This window comes from Chelon labrosus (genome assembly GCF_963514085.1).
Source record: "Chelon labrosus genome assembly, chromosome: 8".
Lineage (NCBI taxonomy): Eukaryota > Metazoa > Chordata > Actinopteri > Mugiliformes > Mugilidae > Chelon > Chelon labrosus.
Window position 1 is genome coordinate 10,691,845 of NC_140358.1, and position 19,846 is coordinate 10,711,690.

The window sequence follows — 19,846 nt, forward strand, 5'->3', positions numbered from 1 at the left end:
TTTCATTATTAGATCAGAAGTTGATCAATTGACCTTTGACCTCACTGTCTGATAGCCATGCTGGCCACGTGTTTAAGATATCCCACATGTTACACTCTTGATTTACTGGGACACAACAGCTTTGGTAAACTTACACGGATCAAGCATAACATTATGACCTAATATTGTGTAGGGTCTCCCTTGCGCCTCCAAAACAGTTGTGACTCATCAGAGAATGGACATGGGCCTTCTGAGGGTGTCCTGTGGTGTCTGGCAACAGGATGTTGTTAGTGGGGGCCTTTGGGTCCTATGGGTTGATGGGAGGGGCCTTTGCGGATCATCCCACAGATACTTGATCAGTTTGGGATCTAGTGAATTTGGAGGCCAGGTCAACACCTTGTGCTATTCTTCATGTTTTTTGAGTTGTTCCTAAACTGTTTTTGTGTGTGCACCTGTGTCGGGCTACATCCTGCCGGGGATGGCTGCTGCCATCTAGGAGTGTCATTGCTATGGGTGGGACTGTCTTGTCTGGTCTAGGTGAGTTGTACATGTCTAAGTAACCGCCACATGAATACCAGGTCCAAAAGTTTCCCAGCAGAACATTGTATTGTCACAAGATGATCAATGCTATTTACTCCTCTGGTCAGTGGTCATAATGTTGTGTCTGATCAGTATATTTTAAAGGTCTATTTAGCAGCTGTTGTGCTCCTTTCAATTATATCACATGATTTTCACAAGCAGGTAGCTGAGTTGTCACAGCATTGTCATGTTGTCATGTTCAGGTTTCTAGTTTTATGAGCTCAATGCCAGCACTTAAAGTCAGATAGGCGCCGAGCAAAGTCCCATCTGCTGATCAGGACCACGTGATAAGATCAGGAGCTCCAGAGGTGGCGGTGAAGTTTAGGGTTTGACTGGATTGATTAGGCTTGCTGTGATTCAGAAGTTTGTTAGATGATGTAATGTATGTGTTAGTAGTTGATTTTCTTGTGATACGTCGAGTTTAGACTAATATAGTTTAATGCAATACATTTCACCTTAATGGAGGCTATAATGTACAGTTTTGTTTTAAAATAAAATTAAAAAAAAGACATTGCTATAGTTTTGTGGTCTCTTTGGAGGCTGTGTGTGCTGCTGTTGATTCATATAAAGTAGCGCTTCTAATACTTCGTTCACTCCATTGCAAATACACTGGCAGTAAAGATTATATACAGTTTCTATCTCAGACACTGACAGCGCGCCTCTCTTTAAGGAGGCCCTGTGGTCAGGTTGCAGCTTTACAAGCCATCAGCCTGTGGAAAAATAATCAGGGACAGATGCTCTGTTGTGAGTGAAGCTCACCCTCTGCTGGTAGAAGGATGGAAACAAGGTTCCCTCCAGTATTTCACATAAATTGTTCACTCCAGTAATCTGACATTTTTTTATACATCCTCATGGTGAAGCAAAAAAACAAAACAAAAAAAAACAATCAGAATTCTACATAAAAACAATAGGGACCAGACGGGATAGGCTCCAGCCCCGCCGCGACCCTTCACAGGACAAGCGGTTACAGAAGATGAATGAATGAATGAATAATTCAAGTTGCCTTTTTTAGTACAGACTGCTCATGAAATAACACATGCTCAATATTTACTATGTGTTAGACAGAGCTTATAGATTTTTGATAACATTTATGTTGGATTTTGCTGCTACATCAATCAACAGGATTTTAATGCCACAGTGGATTCCTGTCGTGCCCCTGAGACTGACTCTAAAAGTGACGCAGCTGGAAGGGGTTTGGTTGAAATATCTTTTCTTCCCTAACAAAAGTTGGGAGTTTTATTGGGAATTTTGCTACACAAGGTCAAACTCATGTGGCCCCTGTAGGCCTGGGGACCCAGAACAGTCGCCTGCTTTTGTTTGACTGGTAACTCAGTCTCATTCAGAAAGTAGCCCAGAGGTTTCACAGCAACAGGATAACACCCTGTAGTAACTTCACCTTACAGTGATACTCATGTTAAAGAATATCAACGCCCCAGGCTAAAAAGTATTATCATACAATTCACAAAGTCCTTCCTAAGTTTGAGTGTATTTTCAGTTAAATTAAAAGTGGTTAAGGTTCAGAGTTGACCCTGTCAGTGTTGTATTTATACAATACAGATTTACTGATGCCGATGGATTACAGAACAAGAAGCATTTTAATTGTGATATTGATATTTTTACCCTTTTCCTCAATGTCATGTGCAATAAACTTTCAATACGAGTGTAATTTGTTAACAAGTACACTACCTGATGCACCAGTCTACACTGATGCTACAACTGTGGTCGACAGTGGTGACCAGTTCACCAGTCACTGGTTGTTGCATTTATAGTATTCTGATTATGATTTGCAGCTTGAACAACTCATTTATGCAAACTTTTCCTGATATTTTTAACTTTTTACAAAGGTGCATTGCAATGTTTGCTGTGTTTACTGCGATTTGCACTGCAACCATCCTCCAGTGCAAAAAATGTCCTTCAGGACCAATATTGTCTCATCTCATCTCATCTTGTCTCCTCTCATCGTTATACATCTGGTTGTGTGAAATACTAATGCATTTCTTACTGATGCTGCAAGTTTTTGGTCCTTTTTCACATCTGTGGAGCCTAATTTGTATGTAAACACGGGAGTTTCCTCTCATTTAGCCTGGCATCGTTTTAGTAAACAGAGTGTGATGAAATAACGACATAATTTCCACTGTAACTCCACCTCATTTACACCTGGCAGGTGTGATTATGGTGAGCAATTACAAACACCTCTGAGGGTTGAGTAAAAAGTAACTTATTTTTTCCTTTTGTGTATGCAGATGCATAAATCTTAAAGCTGTGGCCTGTGTATGGGTATCGTTACAGAGACATGGTATTTGGCCTTTGACACTGCACTCTGAAGTTGGACACTCGGGGGATTTTCCTGCGTCCATTCGAAAAACTTGACCGTCCAATCCCCGCGCAGCTCCGGTGCAGTGGCTCCTCCTCCTCCTCTCCGCTGCTTGCTCCCACATGTAACGTTATCACCCACCCTCTGTCCGTCTCTTGCATTGTCTCACCGGGGACGCAGCGCACGGAGCGCAGCACCGTGGTAACTCCAACGAGACGGCAAACAAGTGACATAAAAAAGGAACCATGTCAACAGGAAATGAAGCCGGGGTTAACATGGGACATGGGTCGGTGATGTCTCTTCAGTCTGCCGCTGGATTCATTAATGCTAGTCTCGTGCCAGTCCGCGGGGCTGCGTGAAGCTGCAGGCTGCATGGCACCTTACAGATGGACGGGATTATCTCCTTACGGTTGCGTTAAATCGAGCTGCTGCTATGTTAGTGTCGCTCAGTCGAGCCTGCGTTGCTCTACCTGGTGCTGAACCTTAGCGCATTATTAATTATTCTCACCCGTTGGTAACTGAGCCGTGGTCACTAGTGCGCCCCGGTTCCGCCTGCCGGCATCTAAACGAGGATGGCCGCCCGCCGCAGCTCCGTGAACTCGCTCTGGTCGAGCACCGAGCGCGTCCGCATCGGAGAGCGCCTCAAAGCCACGCTGGCCGGGGTGCTGGAGCTGGAGGTGCTCAGGTGCAAACACCTGGAGATGGTGGACGCCGCTCTGGAGGACGGATCCTCCGCTGCCCCCAACGCCGAGGAGCCACGGCCGGAGGAAGGGAGCGGAACCCCGGAGAGCATCGCCTCAGATGCCGTGCAAGGCTCTGCGACATCCCGCAGGCAACAGGTCAGTCAGTGCGTCTGTCAGCTAGTAGCCCGGATCTCTACATGACGAGATTATTAAATATGGATGCAGGGTTTATGGTGATCTGCCAACAAGCATGTCCCTCTGCGGCTCAGTAGCCAGATTTTATCGCTGCCTGGCGGCGCACGGCTGTGTCGAGGGCTGAATACCCAATTGACTGAGATGGTGCCAGAGACCATCCAAGCATTCAGCCCGGTCATTATGTTGGTGACCGTCATATGGAGCAAATGTCATTGAGGTCAGGTAGCCAGGACCAGCTCCTGTCTGGCTGGCTCCGTGCCCTGCCTCAAGGTTATAAAGGAGGATGTGGTGGCAAATGGGCGCTAAAATCAGGTGCAGGTATTAATAAGCCTGCAACCAGGCACTACTGCATTTTTGGCATGGGCCTTTAGGTTCTAAATGTCACTTTGGCACATAGTTTGCATTCAGATTACTCCAATCACTGTCAGTTTGAAAAGTGCAATTTTGATCTTTTATTTTGCCAAATTTCCCAAACTCGCCTGGAATTGGATACTCCGATCTTTTTGTGTTGAGGATGTGGGTTGACATGTAATACGGGAGGACAGGATGTGAACAGGTTCCATCCTAAGGCTTGGACATGGAGGCTGGAGCTGGCCTGGCCCAGTATTTGTGAACATGAACTAAATTTGAACCCTTAAACTGATCAGGATGTAAAATCTGCTGCATATGAAAGAAAAAAAGAAAAGAAAAAAAAGGGCAACTGTGGGTGCACCCACAGGATTTTAAAGTTAGAAACAGATATTGGCAAGATAATACTAAATTTTAAATACTGCTAAAGAAAATAGTTGCTTAGAGGATCGACAGGACATGATTTACGTATTATGTTCCAACTTCTTAAATATAATTTATATACCTATATACCTACAACTTCTAGATTGTCCCTGCATCTTTTCCAGACTTGAAAAAACAGTGACATGATCGGTTCAGGCTGGTTTTGCAGGTGCAGATAACTGATAACTGAGAGGCCCATCAACCAATTCTGTTGTGTTTTCTGTAAAATTGTCTGGTTACAGCTCAAATAGATAAATCAATAATGAAAATAATCATTGTTTTTTTCTGTAGGGACGTCAGCAGGCCCTTTTTCTTTCAACTACCACAGAGTTTTATGAAAAGACATTATTTCAGCAGTGATTTTTGTTGTAGAAGACCAAACCATTACAATAAATACTGTACAGTACGTGCAGATTGGTTTTCTTTGGTACTAAACTTAACCGCATTACGGATAACAAACTCTGCTGTGCATGTTATTTTGCACCAGATCAATTATTTATTTCGTTTTTTAATTATCCCTGAATTATTTCCAGATTAAACAAATCACTGACATGTAGAGGTTCACGTTGTGTTCAGGGTCTGCTATGTGTTTGGGTATTCAGTTAATAAATGGAACACGTATTGATTTAGTGAATGTTTAAAGCTTTTAAATTATTATTCTGCATATTTTCTACCAATTAGAACAAAACCTTTAAGGTGGCCCTTCTTGCCTTCAAAATGGAGGTAAAGTCAGTGGAAGAAATAAAAAATAAAATTATCCTCGCTGACAATAACACATGGAGAATACGAGTGGGACAACCAGGGAGCATGCTGCAGGGCTTCTCTTAAACCAAATTTACAGAAGAGCAGCAAAGATTATTTCCACATGTGACAAACCAGTAACGTAACAGGTTCATGTTGTGTCCAAGGTCTGCTGGCATTTGTGATGCAGATATGAAAGAAGCCATCGCTGGCTACATCAACAACACTGTTATTCTGAGAAAGTAACAAATTCCCAATCACGTACTCTTTTCACAATCTGTGATTACGCTATGCATATTTGTTCTTGATATCAGTGAGTAGTATTAGTCAGCAGCCTGCAGCTGTTTAATACATGTTCTGTCTAAACCAGGTGGAGATCGCATATGCAGAACGGTGTATTTACTGGAGAAAATAATTTGAAATCATGTCCCTGAACAGGCCGCAGCAGAGAGCTGAAATAAATAACATATTTATCAGCGCAGGGACAGAAATCGCAGTCCCATCTGAGAAGGGCATCTGCATGGAAGTGTGTCTCATAATGTGCTGCCTTCCTCACCGCCCACCTACCAACATCTCCTCTGTAGTTCCCCCCACTGCGCCGAGAGATCCTGTGGAGAGGCCGAGCAGCATTGCTCATTCTCACCTCTGAAGGGAGCTGCCGGTGTAGCAGAACAAGCTGGCACGCAGCCCTTTGCCAGGCCAACCCCTTTACCAACACACACACACATTTATGACATTTGCAGAAATGGAAACAAATTCCTTGTTGTTGCAAAAGGGACCATATCTAGTTTAAACAGCTAGAGAATAAGAGAGAGAGAAAGAGAGAGAGAGAATAAGGAAGGGAAAGTAGAGGGACTCCTGCTGTTTTATTTACAACAATCAAGGTGATTATATTATATTCAGTTTACCTGTTAATTCGCTTTGAAAAATACAAAAGGTTGTTCTACTTTTAAAAATATATAACTATTCTGTAAGCTGAGGATTTTGTGACTCATATCATAATGCGCTCTACTTTACCCCCTGCTTTTTTTTTCATTTTATTATTATGTGGAATTAAACTCTTGAAATGTGATTCACTTTTTCTCTCTAAAAGCAGAGAGAGCTCAGAAGCTATCACTGAACAAATCCATACTTGGCAGGTCAGGATTATGGCTGTATGGTGTCATCTGTGGTGAGAGGGGGGAAAAAAAAAACATGCAGTTTAAAATGAACCATGTGATGTGCTCCAGCATTTATGAACAAGAGAATAAAATCTGTTCAGAAACAACGCTTCTTCAATATTGTTTGTGGGAAGAAAGCACATATAATTTGCATTATTATTATTATAAATAATTCAGTTGTGTGCCATTCCGTTTTTATAAATAGAACCAGCGTTGATTTAGTGATTCTTTCACATAAGTTTTTTTTAATTATTCTGCACATATTGTACAAAGTAGAGGAAAACTTTGAAAGCAGTTCTTCTTGCTTCCAAAATGGAGGTCAAGGCCGAGTCAGAGGAATTGATTCCATTCGGTGTTTGAATATATACAAGTCTCCTGAAGATAAAATGTACAGAAAAGGAGCGGGACAAGTAGAGAATGTGGGGCACAGCCTCCCTTATTACACATATACAGATGAAAGTTTAGTCCACCGATGAAGATTATTATCTGTGTTTCAGTCTCACATGCGACAATCAATTTGAGTTTTGTGCCACTGGTAAAAAAACACCTGAAGACATCTTAGCCCTCATGAAACACAGATGTGTATTTATGACTGATTTCAAATGTTTTATAGACCCAAACAACTAATCAATTAAATGAGAAACTGGAAAGGTAATCTTGTTAATTGTCAAATACAGCCCTAGTAAGCAGTGTCCATAGTACTGACTCTGAAGGCAGCCTGTCTGGAAATTGGGTTTAGTATTTGAAAGCATCACCTTACACAGCAGAGCCACTACCCTGACTAGTGGAGTGAGACAGCTTTTGTCTCATTTTTTTTTTTTTTTGTTAGCCTCAGGATCTTTCTGGTCTCACAGAAAAAAGTCTGTAACACTGATACTTTTTTGTTTTTGGCTAAAGATCCACCCGAGTGTCTCAGAAAAGCCGGAGCCCATCACTCCGCTTGTTGGTGAAGATGAAGATCCACAGCGAGGGCTGCCTCACAATTTCAATTCCATATTAATAATGCATGAAACGATAAATGCTGCGCCGCGTAACAACGGGCGAGTACTTCTCACCAAACACTCGCTCCGTCCTCCACCAAATTATTCTGCCTCAACATGGCTGCAGTTTGCCTTTGCCGATGACATAATGCACCTAATAGGAGGAGGTGTACTGCTTGTGCAGCTGCGATCACTGTAGCGTTATTATCCAATCGACCCATACATTTTCTACACGTTCCAGTGGGGCTGCACTCCTCCCTCATATGAAGGAATATCATGTTACAGAGCTCTGAGCAGACCCCCACACACTTTGTCTGTTAGCCTCCTATGATTTGATTATGCACTGGGCACTGTGTAACATTATATCCCATTATGTGCAATGCATTATGTTGCTTAGGGATAGTATGGGGATGGATTTTTTATTTTTATTTTTGCAGATATATACACATATAAGGGACTTAAAAAAAGAAAAGAAAACTCCAGTTAAACCTCTGTAAAATGCAAAAATATGAAGCTTCTATTATGACAATCTGTGAGCGAAAGTCAAGATTGGACCGAGGACGAGTTAAATATTTCGCCAGGCCTGTTGTGCTGTTGTGGGTCTGTGTGGGAGGAGAAGCGAGCGAGAGTTAGAGAGCGAGCAGCTGTAGCTATGGTGAGTAGGGGGCGGCTGGCTCGGAGGATATTATAGAAACGGGGGGGGGGGATTATTTGTCAAGGGGAGTGTGGGGGAGGAGGGGGTCCTTCAAGATGCCCTTCTCTCTCACCCGGCAACCGCTCACCCCCTCCTCACCTCACCCTCCCTCCCTCACTCAGTGACTCACACTCTTATTTCTCCGTCCTTCTCGCTGGTTTTGGTCACCCACTCAGCCACGGCTCACTGTAGATTCCCCAGAAAGAACCCGGGGACACAATCTCACGGAGCCCAGGAAAAGAGAGTGGTCAAAGTCTGCACCTCACTTTTCCTTCCCTCCTTCCTCCGCTGTCCATCCCCCCCCTTCCCTTCTGCCGCTCCGGCTGCTCTTTGTTACGTCATCTGTCTTCTCCCATTATCTTCTGAAGCCCCCTCCTCTCCTGTCACCCCAGCAGTGAGTCACTACCTGTATTGTTCCCTCAGTAACAAGAGGATTGATCAGCGCCACTCACAGTGTTCCTGTTGTCTGGGCTCGATCAGACTAATGCAGGGGCTCTTGGCGGCTGTCCTGGAGGGACGGGCAGGGGATTTGGAGGATAATTGGAGGTGGGGGGTTTACTCAGTTGAGCCCTTACTAATCTGGGAAATGGAGGCACTTTGCTAACTTGATGGGGTGTTTGTTGTTCTTGTTGTTGTGGGGCCTCATTCCTGACTTTTCCGGTAAGAGCGGCATGACGTCACCGCAGTGCGTGTCTGGTGAATGACATCATGGATGTACAATCCTACATGTCTTTTCACATGGCTTTAATTGCATCCCCGAACGGCAAACACATGCAGAGAGTTTTCAAATCAGTGGCCTTACTGTCAGTGGTTGACATTTACACAAGTGGAACTGATCGCTGTTGGTACATGATACCCACCTCAACTATTAGGCTCATTTGCAACAGCAGTCTCTAGAAAAACACACAGACATTTTACTTGGTGTTTCTGAAGCTTTCATGCGCATTCTGTGGCCGTCTTCAGAGGACTGGGTTTCTCTGTTGTCATGGAGATGGTTTAGTTATCATGTGGCCAACATAGTTTATTTTAGTCATGATGATAAACGCTGTCTCTGGTCAGTCATGTTATTTTTTCCCAGCTGTCCACTGACTTCTGGTCGGTTACTTTGATCACTCTTGTACATTATTGTGTATATTATTTAAGTCCTATTGGCCTTATTGACATTTTATGTATTTTATATTTTATAAAGCTCTATTTGATCACATATTTTGTTTTTTATTTCAGGCTTCCTCTCCTTCAGATACGATGGCATTTCCCAGTCAGAGCAGCCCGGAGGACTGTGGCAGTAATTCAGGGGATGGGACAGTCAACCTCTCATCTGGCAGGAGCAGTAACTCACGCTGGTCTACTCTGTCCTGGGACGCCCCCTCGGACCTTCTCTCTCCCCCAACCCCAGACCTCAGCGGTATGGTCCACCTGGACTGTGACTCCAGACCTAGTTCAGGTAAACACACACCTAAACCCTGAGCCGAAATGACACAAAGTGTGATAACAACACTGACCTGCACGATGACCAACAGCTTGTCACCTTCTGATAAAGCTATGGCTCACTCTCCCATCAAATATTAACCACGCTCTTTTTTTACCTGTGTTTACTTGCACTCTCCGTGACTTGGCACTGACTCATTCTTGCTGTCAACTTTTTAGCCTTGCTTGTCAGACTCTTATCCACTCTCCGCAACTCTGCTCCCTGTGCCCCTGAAAGCATTGTATTCTCACATACTTTTTTTGAAAACTACTATTTGCTTTATTTCCTGAAAACTCTCTGAATACAGTTTTTTTGTAACACTGGAATACTCCAAGTGTTAACAGCTGATGTATTTTTTGCACTGCCTACTTGTCAAACAGTAGATCCAGTACTGTGACGCCCTTCTCCTGGAATTTTAATGAAGTTTGAGTTTCTGTAGGTGATGTCTTGTCTTTGTTTAGCTAGTTTTACTGACCTTACTCGCCTATTTCTCCATAGAGACGTCCAAACTATTCTTAGGATAGAGCTGTAGAAACAAGTAGTGTTTGTTCCGGTGCCGTTCCAGAGAGCTTGAAAAAATATATTGGTGACATCCAATAAAATTCTTATTTTTTACCATGGAGTAGTGACATTGGGAGATGCTATGGAGCTGTCAAGTACAATCGTTTATTCAGAAGAGCTTCATTTCCTGGCATACATCCGGAGCAACTGAGAATTATGGAGTCACTTGTTGAACATCTAAACTAAGCCTAACTTGTTTTCTTTCGTCAAGGTTTCTATTCGGTGAGTGGGAGCTCTCTGTCGGACTCTTCCTACTCCGTCTCAAGCGATGCTGCTCTTGGGGGACTGGTTCCACCTGCCCGACCGCTGCATCTGTGGGAGCAGATACCTCTGGCTGCAGAGAACACTGACATCTTGTGGTCAGAAGGTGCAGGACAGCTGCAACAGCCTTTGCTCCAGAGCAGCCAGGAAGAAGGTGACCCAACAGAAGGGACCCAAGAACCAAAAGAGGGGACCCGAGAACCAACAGAAGAGACGCAAGAACCAATAGAAGAGACGGAAGAACCAATAGAAGAGACGCAAAAACCAACAAAGGGGACGCAAGAACCGACAGAAGAGACGCAAGAACCAGCAGAAGAAATGGAAGAACCAACAGAGGGGACCCAAGAACCAATAGAGGACACCCCAGTTTCAGGTGAGCTGCTACAGACAATATATCCATGTTTTGTGGATTCATCCATATAGATATTTCGAAGCATTGTTTTGACTATGAAGATCAGTGAAGGTCATCTGGAAAAAAATGTATAAATATTTAGTAAATGATCATCTAAAAAAAAAGTTTTGTCTGTTATCTCTTACAGTTCTAAGTGACCTTGAAGCAACTGGTCTGAGTTTTCTCACTGACCTTTGCTCTGGACTTGGTGACTCCCTAATGTCTTCCCTTCTCCCGCTCCTCAACACTGCTTCGTCCTCCCCCACCTCTTCCTTCGATTTTAAACCCCAGCTGGACCCCCGCTTCTGCACAGACCTGGTGTCTCGTCGGACCAAAGAGGTGTACTCTTACCCAAGCCCACTGCACGCAGTTGCCCTCCAGAGCCCCCTCTTCACCTCCCAGACCCAGGAGCAATCATCCTCTGCGAACCCCGAAGGACCACAGTCTGATGAACCAAAAGAGTCAAACGCTGACGCAGCTCTGACAGTCCAACCTGAACAGTCCCCTGCACTAGCATCCTTCACCCAGCTGGAGCAGTATATCTCTCGGCTCGCTCGTCAGTACCACAGCCGGGTAACCTCCTCCACCTCCGATCTCACTTCTGCTGCCACCCCATGTCGAATGACACACAGAGGCCTTTGTACCCCAGGCAAAAGTCATGGCTCCACCCAATCACTTTCTGCTTATGACAGCCGCAGTACACCCTCCATCTTACCAGGTGGCAGCATCACACCCTGTAAGTCACTGCTGGGGAACTCGGCCAGAGTCAGTCTCAGTACAACCGCAAAAAAAGGCACCAGGAATTCAATCAACCTGGGTAACCTCCCTTCAGCCACCGGAGAAGACTTGAGCATAAACCTGCATCTCAACCTGAACTTGAATCTGAATCCCGGTTTAAATTCTGGCCGCGGGCTGGCGGACAATCCCAAAAATGGAAGTTGTGGAGCTTTGAGGGCTGACTTTACCGCAACATCCACTGCTGCTCCCTCATCACTTTCTTCTGTTACACCCACCCCAGCAGTGAGATCCCGTCCTCGCATTTCAACTTGTCCCAGCAGCCTGAGCCACCGCAGCTCCCTGGAAGTCCCTTCAGGGTCTGGGACCAATTCTGGGTTTGCGTCATCAGGCTTCTGTCGCTCATTAGACTGGACCAGTGGTGCTCCACCTGAGACTGGACACTATGTGTATGGTACAAACCCTGGATCAGCTCCTGGGTCTCAGCGTAGCAGCTTGATCCAAGAGTCCAGCTCCAGTCCCAAGCTAAGCGAAGACTCCTCCATGGTGGAGGAGATCTCCCGCCTCTCTGGTCTGTCTAGGGCTGTTGTTATAGGACTGATGGAACAAGGCGTGGAGCTGGATATTGACTGCTTCCAAACTGATTCTGCAGGTGAGGTGAGGGGTCACAGTAAAACTCACTTGACGGCCCAGCCAGATCAGTCACATGACTATACTAGGCTGACAGACCTCAGCCCACAGAGACCAATCCAGCTCTCTCTCAGTGTCACCCATTCTCCACAGTCTCAGTCTAGTCTCACCCCTCCTCTTTCACACTCCAACAGCCCCATACACCCTTACCAGTCCATCCATGTTCCCTCTTCCCACTACTCGTCACACTGCCACTACCAACAAATCCCTTCCCCATCTGACCTTCCCTCCTCCACTGCCTCCTCCCCTGCTTCTCGCCCTACCCCAAGGGGTCGCTCCCCTCCACGCCCTCTCCAGCCATCCCCCCTAGGTGCCACTCCCCTCTCAGTTTTCCGACGGGATGCACCCTTTCAGTGCTCCCTCCCCCGAACCAATACCAGGAACTCTCCTTTGGAGCATGGTGGCATCCAACCAAGAGGTGGATCACTTCGACAGAGTGGTGGAGGAAGTGGGGGTGGGAGCAAGTGGAAAAAAGGGGAGGGAGAAGGGCTCTACAGAGGCAAGCATTCCTCACATAAGTTGATCAGGGCAGCCACAGTAAGCAGCTATGCCAAGAGGGGAGACTATAGCTCAGTTTGGGTTGAGGAGGAGGCACAAACACCAAGGAAGTCCTCCAACAAACTCTGGAGGGGGTTAGAAGGACGTCTCTGGGGAAAAGAGTCCGAAAGTGAAAGGGAGGAAATGGACAGAGCTGAGTATGGCTACGGCTGGAGGAGGAACAGCGTTGGGAGCTGGAGGAGAGAGCACAGAAGGATGAAGGCTTCATCCAGCAGTGGTGACAAGAGGCCAAAAGTAGATAACTCTCCCATCTTCTCAAAGAAGAGGGGGAAGGAAGATGGGGAGAGACGCAGTTCCAGTCTCAAGCTATCGAGGAGGGCTCTGTTCAGGAGTGAGTCCCAAGGCCTGCTGGTACCTCGTAACTACAGCGAGGAGCCTAAAAAGAGACAACACTGGGTCTCCTCCTTAGATGTGGGGCAAGGTGGCATGGGGATCAGTAGAGATGAAGGAGTTAGGCTGCTAAGAGCAAAGGAGGAAGACAAGCGACTGTCTTCCACAGCTAGCCTCTTTAACCTTTCTCGTTCTCAGAGCCTAGAAGGCAGCTGTCATTCCCTTTCGCCTCTCTCCTCCCCTTCATTCTCTCCTTCCCCTCCTCCACGGATGCCCCTCCAGCGCTCCCGATCACTGAGGGATTTGGGGAGGAAAGTATTTGGCTCCATGAGGTCCCTGAGTCTCAAACGGAAACCATCCAAGAAGTGACATTTCTACAATAATAGAACTTCTCAGTAGATGCATCTTCCATGTGTTACATACACCAGTGATGCTTAGTATTATATTTGTTGTAAAAGGAGTGCCATCATTTTTGATGTTCATTCTTCAAGGTTTTATGATCAGTCAAATACACTGGCCTTAAGATATATACTATGCCAGTACTTGCATTCACCGCCAACATGATGGAAATTCCTCTCAGGCACATGAAGTGTGTAAAATCTTGTTTATGGCTCATGTCATACATTCTAGTAACATTTTTTTTAAATTTTTAAAAGACATACACTTTTTATAACCTCCCAAAAATACTAATTTCTTATCATATTCCTTCGAGCATGTTCTGCAACAAAATAATAAGTGCTTAGTAGCCCAAGAAACCTTTTATTGGAAAACCTTGTATGGTTAACTGTGCACCATACACTAGCAAACTAGAGGACTGTAGAATGAGGAAAGGCCCACAGATAAATGTAAGTGAAGGAAACCAGTTAATTTATGAGTGAATATGGGCTGCAAATAACAGGAACTCCGTTCCTTTACTTTCTGGAAAGTATCCTGATTTAAAAATACTGAATATGACCCCATAACATTCACTATAAGAAGCTTCATTGCAATTTGGTTGAACCCACCAGTAACCATGAGTATGAATGCCTATGTGCACACTCCCTTTCTGCATGCTGCTCCGTGACTTGTTCAGTGATTGTAGCTATTGTGAGAATGTGATATTCTTCTTTGCTCATGGGCTCTGGAGTACAATCATATTGGCCAGATTATGACCAATACCACCAAGCAAATACTCTTTAACTTGCTATTTTGCTCAGGATCTTTAAATAAATATTGAATGATTAAAATATTGATGAGTTGTTTGAGATCAGTGTGTGGCTTCACATGGCGTGTAATTAATAAAAGGAACTGATAACTAAACTTGTACTGTGGTTGAAACACCTGCACTCATGTTAAAAAAAAAAGACCATTACACGTAGGCATTATTTAAAAAAATATTTTACTTGAAAAGTCGCAGGATCATTCACATCACAGACCAGGTGACTGCAATCATTGAGGCATTTGAGAAGTGCATGAAGAGTCTTCCTTGAGATTCCAGTATTTCTGTGAACTCTATTGAACTTTATTTCGTTTCTGTGTTGCTAGGAAACTAACTTTTCCGTCATCATCGTTCTATTTTCAACAGCATATCTTTACTCTCCTACAGACTGTTTTCTTGTATATAAAATGAAATCCTTACTTTCCAATGTGCACCTCAACCACATTAAGGAAAGACCATAACATTTGTGTTTCAAGACATTCTTCAGTTGGTAAGTTGAGGTTGGAAAGTCTCTCAGCTTTAGACTGCATTTGGCAGGTTATACTGGCAGACTATACTCCCTCACCAGCTCAGTTGGTTTGGTTAATCCCTTCTCCGGAGCCATCCTTCATGCCGGAGGAAAACATGCCTCGATACATGGCTTTCTCCTTCTGTAATTCCCGATTTATCTTTTCCTCAGCCCTCTGCAGGTGCTTCTTCACTTTGGCATCTGTAACAGAAAGGTTACATAGTTTTGTACTTTATTCCACAGGCTTTTAAATGTGTAGGAGATGGTTAGAAGAGAATTAGCAGAATGCCTGCTAGAATATAGGGAATGTAATTCTGCGAGACTCCTTGAGTCAAAATCTGCAAGGATTAAAAAACAACGCTGCAAATCACACACTTAGCTGTGCAAAAGTGAACTGAAAATTATTAAACTGATAAAGTGGTCCATGAAATAGGGACACAAATTGCTATTTGTTTTTTGCTTATCAGTATTTATCTGAAAGAACTTTAACACAGGACAAGATAAAGCATGTTTATTAGTGAGTGTAGCAGTTCTTGTGGGTAGGGGTGCTACATTTGGATAAAGGGTTAGTTTTCCCACGTAGAATCTTTATGCTAAGCTGACTAGTTTAATAAGCAATGGATTAGCATCATACCAAATTTAATTGTGGTGCTATTTTACAATAGTAAATTGATCTTAAACATGAAGCAGAATTGTTAAAACCTGTAATCTTTACATTAATTGCATTTTGGGAAGTAGGTGATATTTCACAAATAAATGTTCGGGACTGATTTCATTCCAATATCCATAAATCTGTGAATGTGTAACAGTTTCAACACTGAAATTTTTTCAGACGAAATTTTTGGTCATGTGTGTCAGGAGTAGAGATTATAAATGAAACAGACAGATTAGGACAAATTGTTCCACTGCTCCGACTGTAAACACGACTGTGTGAATGACTGGATGGGTCAAAATGCAAAAAAATCCCTTGTGGGATCAATACAGTATCAAAAAAAAAAATGTTGTGCTCTGAGTCTAATACAAGCAGTCAACAGTGCTTTCACTTCCTTCATTCGAGCATACAAACTCACTCCAACAACAGAGGTTTTGGCTAAACCAGCTGTGGATGTGCTGGCTCTGTTCTTACCATTAGGCTGCTCTCTGGATGCCTGTGTGAGATACTGCTTGGCTGCCTGTGCATCTCCAGTCTCCAGAGTGGCTACTCCAGCCCTGTACAGTGCTTTGACATTTTCTGGTTGCCACTGTAGCACCCGCAGACTGTACTCCAGAACACGAGCATAATCAACACTTTGTCTCTGCAGCAAACAGGCTGAAAGAGATTTAGAAGAACATAATGAGTGCCCCTCAACTGTAAAATAAGTTCCTCGTATTTAAATGATTGTACTATCAAATCAGTCTATTTGAATAGTTTGAACCGAACATTTACAGTATTTCTACTTATTAGATATTCTAGTTCTATTTCCACCACAGGGTTTTATGTTTATACTTATTATGCACCTGCTAGATTGTTGTAGCAGTCCACTTGTGTGTTTCTGAGTAAAGCCTCCTGTTCAGGAGTGAGTGCTGGTGCCTCTGGTCCAAACCCTTTCACTGCTGCCATCACTTCAGAGTCGAGGCTCCGAAGGACCAGCAGAGCACGGTGATAACGACCGATGGCTGAGCGGATATTTTTCTCCCTGTAGAAAGCATTCCCTTCTGTTTTCATTTGAGTTGCTTCCTCTAGCAAAGCCCAAACCGGCTTTGCAGAGGTCTGTCGTTGTCCAGAAACGCTCGGTTCTGCCGCTGCTGCCCCCTGTGCCTCCAGACTACCCTCTGCTCCCGCAACCTCCATTTCTGGAGTCCTGCTAGTTTGCTGTTAAGATGATAAAAACATGTTTAAATTAGTGTGTCAAGAAGACATGTAACATGGGTATACTCAAAAGCCAGGCATATACTACTTATTAAATCGATGGGAAATGTGGAAGATGGCAGCCTGGAAGCCAACCCCACTTCCTCCGCCAACAAGATTTTTGTGGAGACTAGTTGGGCACTACATTGGGAACTGATTATACTCCAGGCCAATCAAATTATCTGGGAGGGTTTTTTGTGGTGATGGACAGAAGAGTAACAATGACTAGTCATACACATCATCTGAGCAACATTGTAAGTGAATTTGTGTACAAAAACATTGGCTGATTGGCTGTAGGACCAAATGTACTGCATTGCATTTGGAAGTATTTTTTTCTCTGCATCGGTCAAAACACGCGCCAGAATTAAACCCAAATGGCGTGTTAGTAGACTCATATTCTGATAAGAATTTAGTATATGCTTGGGAAGATGGGCTCATTTTAAACATTTAAGAGTGGTCAAGAGAATGAACTGAGTGAGTTGAAGTATTTACTAGTTAAAACACATTGAGGACAAAACCTGCACTATTGAGAGGGAGCAAGGCGGCAGATGCAATATGATGCTTTGTTCAATAATATTGTTCAATTTTCTGCAGGGAGACCTTGGATCCTGTCATTCCTGTGGCTTCAGTTTGACACGACTAAATACCTTAGCATTGTTACAGGCCGTGCACACCCCTTCATGAAAACAGTATTCCCTGATGCCACTGGTATCTTACAGCAGTATAGTAGCTTCCAGATGCCCCAGAACTCAATCCATCTGAGCATCTGTAGGATGTGCTGGACGAACAAGCACACGGCACACCATTAGAGGTATAGCAGAGCTCATGCTTCACTGAGTCAGGGCTGTTGTGGCATTAAAAGGGGGATCTACGCTATATTTGGTCATAATGTCATGGCTGAGTGGTGCATGTCTTTGTCAGCATCATTATAAAGACCATGCTGATCATCCAGAAGAATTCAGACTTAAATATTGTATCCTAAAATACTGATCATCTTCGCTTATGTATAGTAAGAGTTTATGCAGTTAGAGACCTCACAAACAACTGTAGCACGTGTACATCGTGATACACTGCTCTAAAATGGGAAAACACAGCAAGAGAACTGGTCTCTACGCCTTATACTGGGCTTAAAGGGAAGATGTTTCTCAATAAGTGTTTCCACGTTGCTAAGTAACTGACTGCTGCAACGTCACAGAGCGACGCATGGTACGTAACATCAAAACTCGTTAAAAATTATTATAATTGTGTTTTTTAATATGAGTTCTATACACCTGAGACGACTCGATCAGCCTTCTGTAATCTGCATGCTAACACCGCTAAATGTTAACAATAGCTCTGTCCACTACAATACAATCAAGTCAATCAAACGCCTTTATTCCAAACACGCTGATGCCTTTTAACACTCTCTTTAACTCTGTGGTAGAGCGTTGACGGCTTGTTGCTGCAGCTAATCAAGCTAGCAGTGTTAACGAGCTAACTTCGCCTCCTCACTCGCTAAATAACTTTCATACAGTTCGTTTCAATATGTCGGCACATTTTAGCGACTCGGTACATCAAAATGTGACAAGATAACGTGCTGTGCACCATCTCACCTTACTCCAGCGAACAGCTAATCAACCGACAGCTACTTCTTAACATTTGACAATCATCTTGGTGCCAGAGCACAGGCGCTTCCTTGTTTTCCTATAAAGAAGTAAAAACTTCCGACTACAAGCAGCGTTACTGCCACAACAAGGCCGAACCAGGAATTACCACTGCACAATCTCAAAAACATATATATATATATATACACATATATTTTACATTTATTTAATCATAAAGCACTCTGTTGATAGTAAAAGAAAAAAAGGAGACCAAGGGGAATACTCAGTTTTTCAAAGTAAATTAAACATGTTGTGTGGAAAACATTTAACATTTAACAACAAATGCTATAACATAATAAAAACATTGCACATTATTTCCCCATGAGATTTCTGTAATAAAAGGCAGACACTGACTGAAATATATTAAAGTTTGCACAATATATCCCTTAGAAATTAGTTGTATGTTAGTGTACCCGCTGTTTATAGGGTTAGCGGTTTGATACCCCAGTGGACCACATCCCGAAGTGTCCATGAGCAAGACACTGAACCCTGAGTTGCTCACAGCACCTAGCACTAATGGGTCAGTGCATGAGTGTGAATGAACGGGTAAATGTGCCACTGTGACTGCAAAGCTCTTTGAGTGCCAACAGCTAGAAAACCACTGTATAAATACAAGACGATTTACCAATCATATTGTTTATTAGCCCATATTTATAAACAATATAATATATCAGTTCATCATTACCCATGTATAATTAAAATTAATACACCAATGTAATATTTGTTGCAAGTGATGAATTCTTACACCACCCAGTGGCGGCCAAAATGATCCTTTTACAAAGTATTTGGTATACAAAAAGAGCAGTGAAGTAGTGAAATGTTAAAGAGCACTGAAGCTGTTTAAAATTAAACTATTGCGTGTGCTGTTGCAACATCTCTCTCCTCTTTGTGTTCTCGTTGTGAATGGGTTTTCTTACCTCTCACTGAGGCTTACAAACAGAAAGATGCATGAAGGCATCTTGCTTGACTACCTCTCCACCTTTGAAGTAGACAGGATAAAGTGTGGCCTCTCCAACACACCCTCAAAATGAAGAGTAGACAGCCAAAGAGGATATACAGTTGTTCCTTGTAGAAAACACAACAATTCATACTATTGGATATTGGTTTAACATTTAGTACTTGAAAACAAAGATATGTTGCGCCCATCTGCTTAACACATTTCAACAATATTCATTCATTCATCTTCTGTTACTGCTTATTCCTGTTAAGGGTCACGGGGTCTGCTGGAGCCTATCCCAGCTGTCATCGGGCGAGAGCCCGGGATACACCCTGGACAGGTCGCCAGTCTATCGCAAGGCTATTTCAACAATATAATAGGCTTAAATGTTTGCTCAGTGTCAAACGTCATTGGTCAAGTTCTCTGCTTTGTATGATGTACTTACCATTTCCATGGATAAATTCAACCAAAGTGTGTACTTGATCTGTTTTTCCAAACTCACCAGTGTAGTTAAAAAGTTTTTTAGGTCCCAAACAGATGGTGAAGACTGGTCCATCTTTCTCTGGAAACTACAAGATAGAC

The 19,846-nt window shown here is 43.5% G+C and overlaps 2 protein-coding genes across 2 annotated transcripts; one reads left to right on the plus strand and one right to left on the minus strand.

The window, feature by feature from the left end:
* The first annotated feature begins 3,278 nt into the window (after nt 1-3,278).
* Nucleotides 3,279-13,476, plus strand: LOC311491347 (uncharacterized protein). Its single transcript, XM_084549252.1, has 4 exons — nt 3,279-3,711; nt 9,321-9,540; nt 10,337-10,611; nt 11,069-13,476. Exons 1-4 carry the CDS (start codon nt 3,445-3,447, stop codon nt 13,457-13,459), a joined length of 3,153 nt encoding a protein of 1,050 aa, XP_084405378.1. The 5' UTR covers nt 3,279-3,444; the 3' UTR covers nt 13,460-13,476.
* Nucleotides 13,477-14,462: 986 nt separating this feature from the next.
* Nucleotides 14,463-18,376, minus strand: ttc9c (tetratricopeptide repeat domain 9C). The gene is made up of 4 exons (XM_084549927.1): nt 18,277-18,376; nt 16,294-16,648; nt 15,923-16,105; nt 14,463-14,997 (listed from the first exon to the last, which is right to left on the minus strand). Exons 2-4 carry the CDS (start codon nt 16,625-16,627, stop codon nt 14,858-14,860), a joined length of 657 nt encoding a protein of 218 aa, XP_084406053.1. The 5' UTR covers nt 16,628-16,648; nt 18,277-18,376; the 3' UTR covers nt 14,463-14,857.
* Between the last annotated feature and the right edge of the window lie 1,470 nt (nt 18,377-19,846).

Coding starts and splice junctions, on each gene's coding strand:
- ttc9c (XM_084549927.1), bottom strand. CDS start 16,627: ATGGAGGTTGCGGGAGCAGAGGGTAGTCTGGAGGCACAGGGGGCAGCA. Junction 16,106..16,293: donor CTGCTACAACAATCTAGCAG/GTGCATAATAAG, acceptor AATCTCTTTCAG/CCTGTTTGCTGCAGAGACAA. Junction 14,998..15,922: donor ATCCAGAGAGCAGCCTAATG/GTAAGAACAGAG, acceptor TTTCTGTTACAG/ATGCCAAAGTGAAGAAGCAC.
- LOC311491347 (XM_084549252.1), top strand. CDS start 3,445: ATGGCCGCCCGCCGCAGCTCCGTGAACTCGCTCTGGTCGAGCACCGAG. Junction 3,712..9,320: donor CGACATCCCGCAGGCAACAG/GTCAGTCAGTGC, acceptor TTTTTATTTCAG/GCTTCCTCTCCTTCAGATAC. Junction 9,541..10,336: donor TGACTCCAGACCTAGTTCAG/GTAAACACACAC, acceptor TCTTTCGTCAAG/GTTTCTATTCGGTGAGTGGG.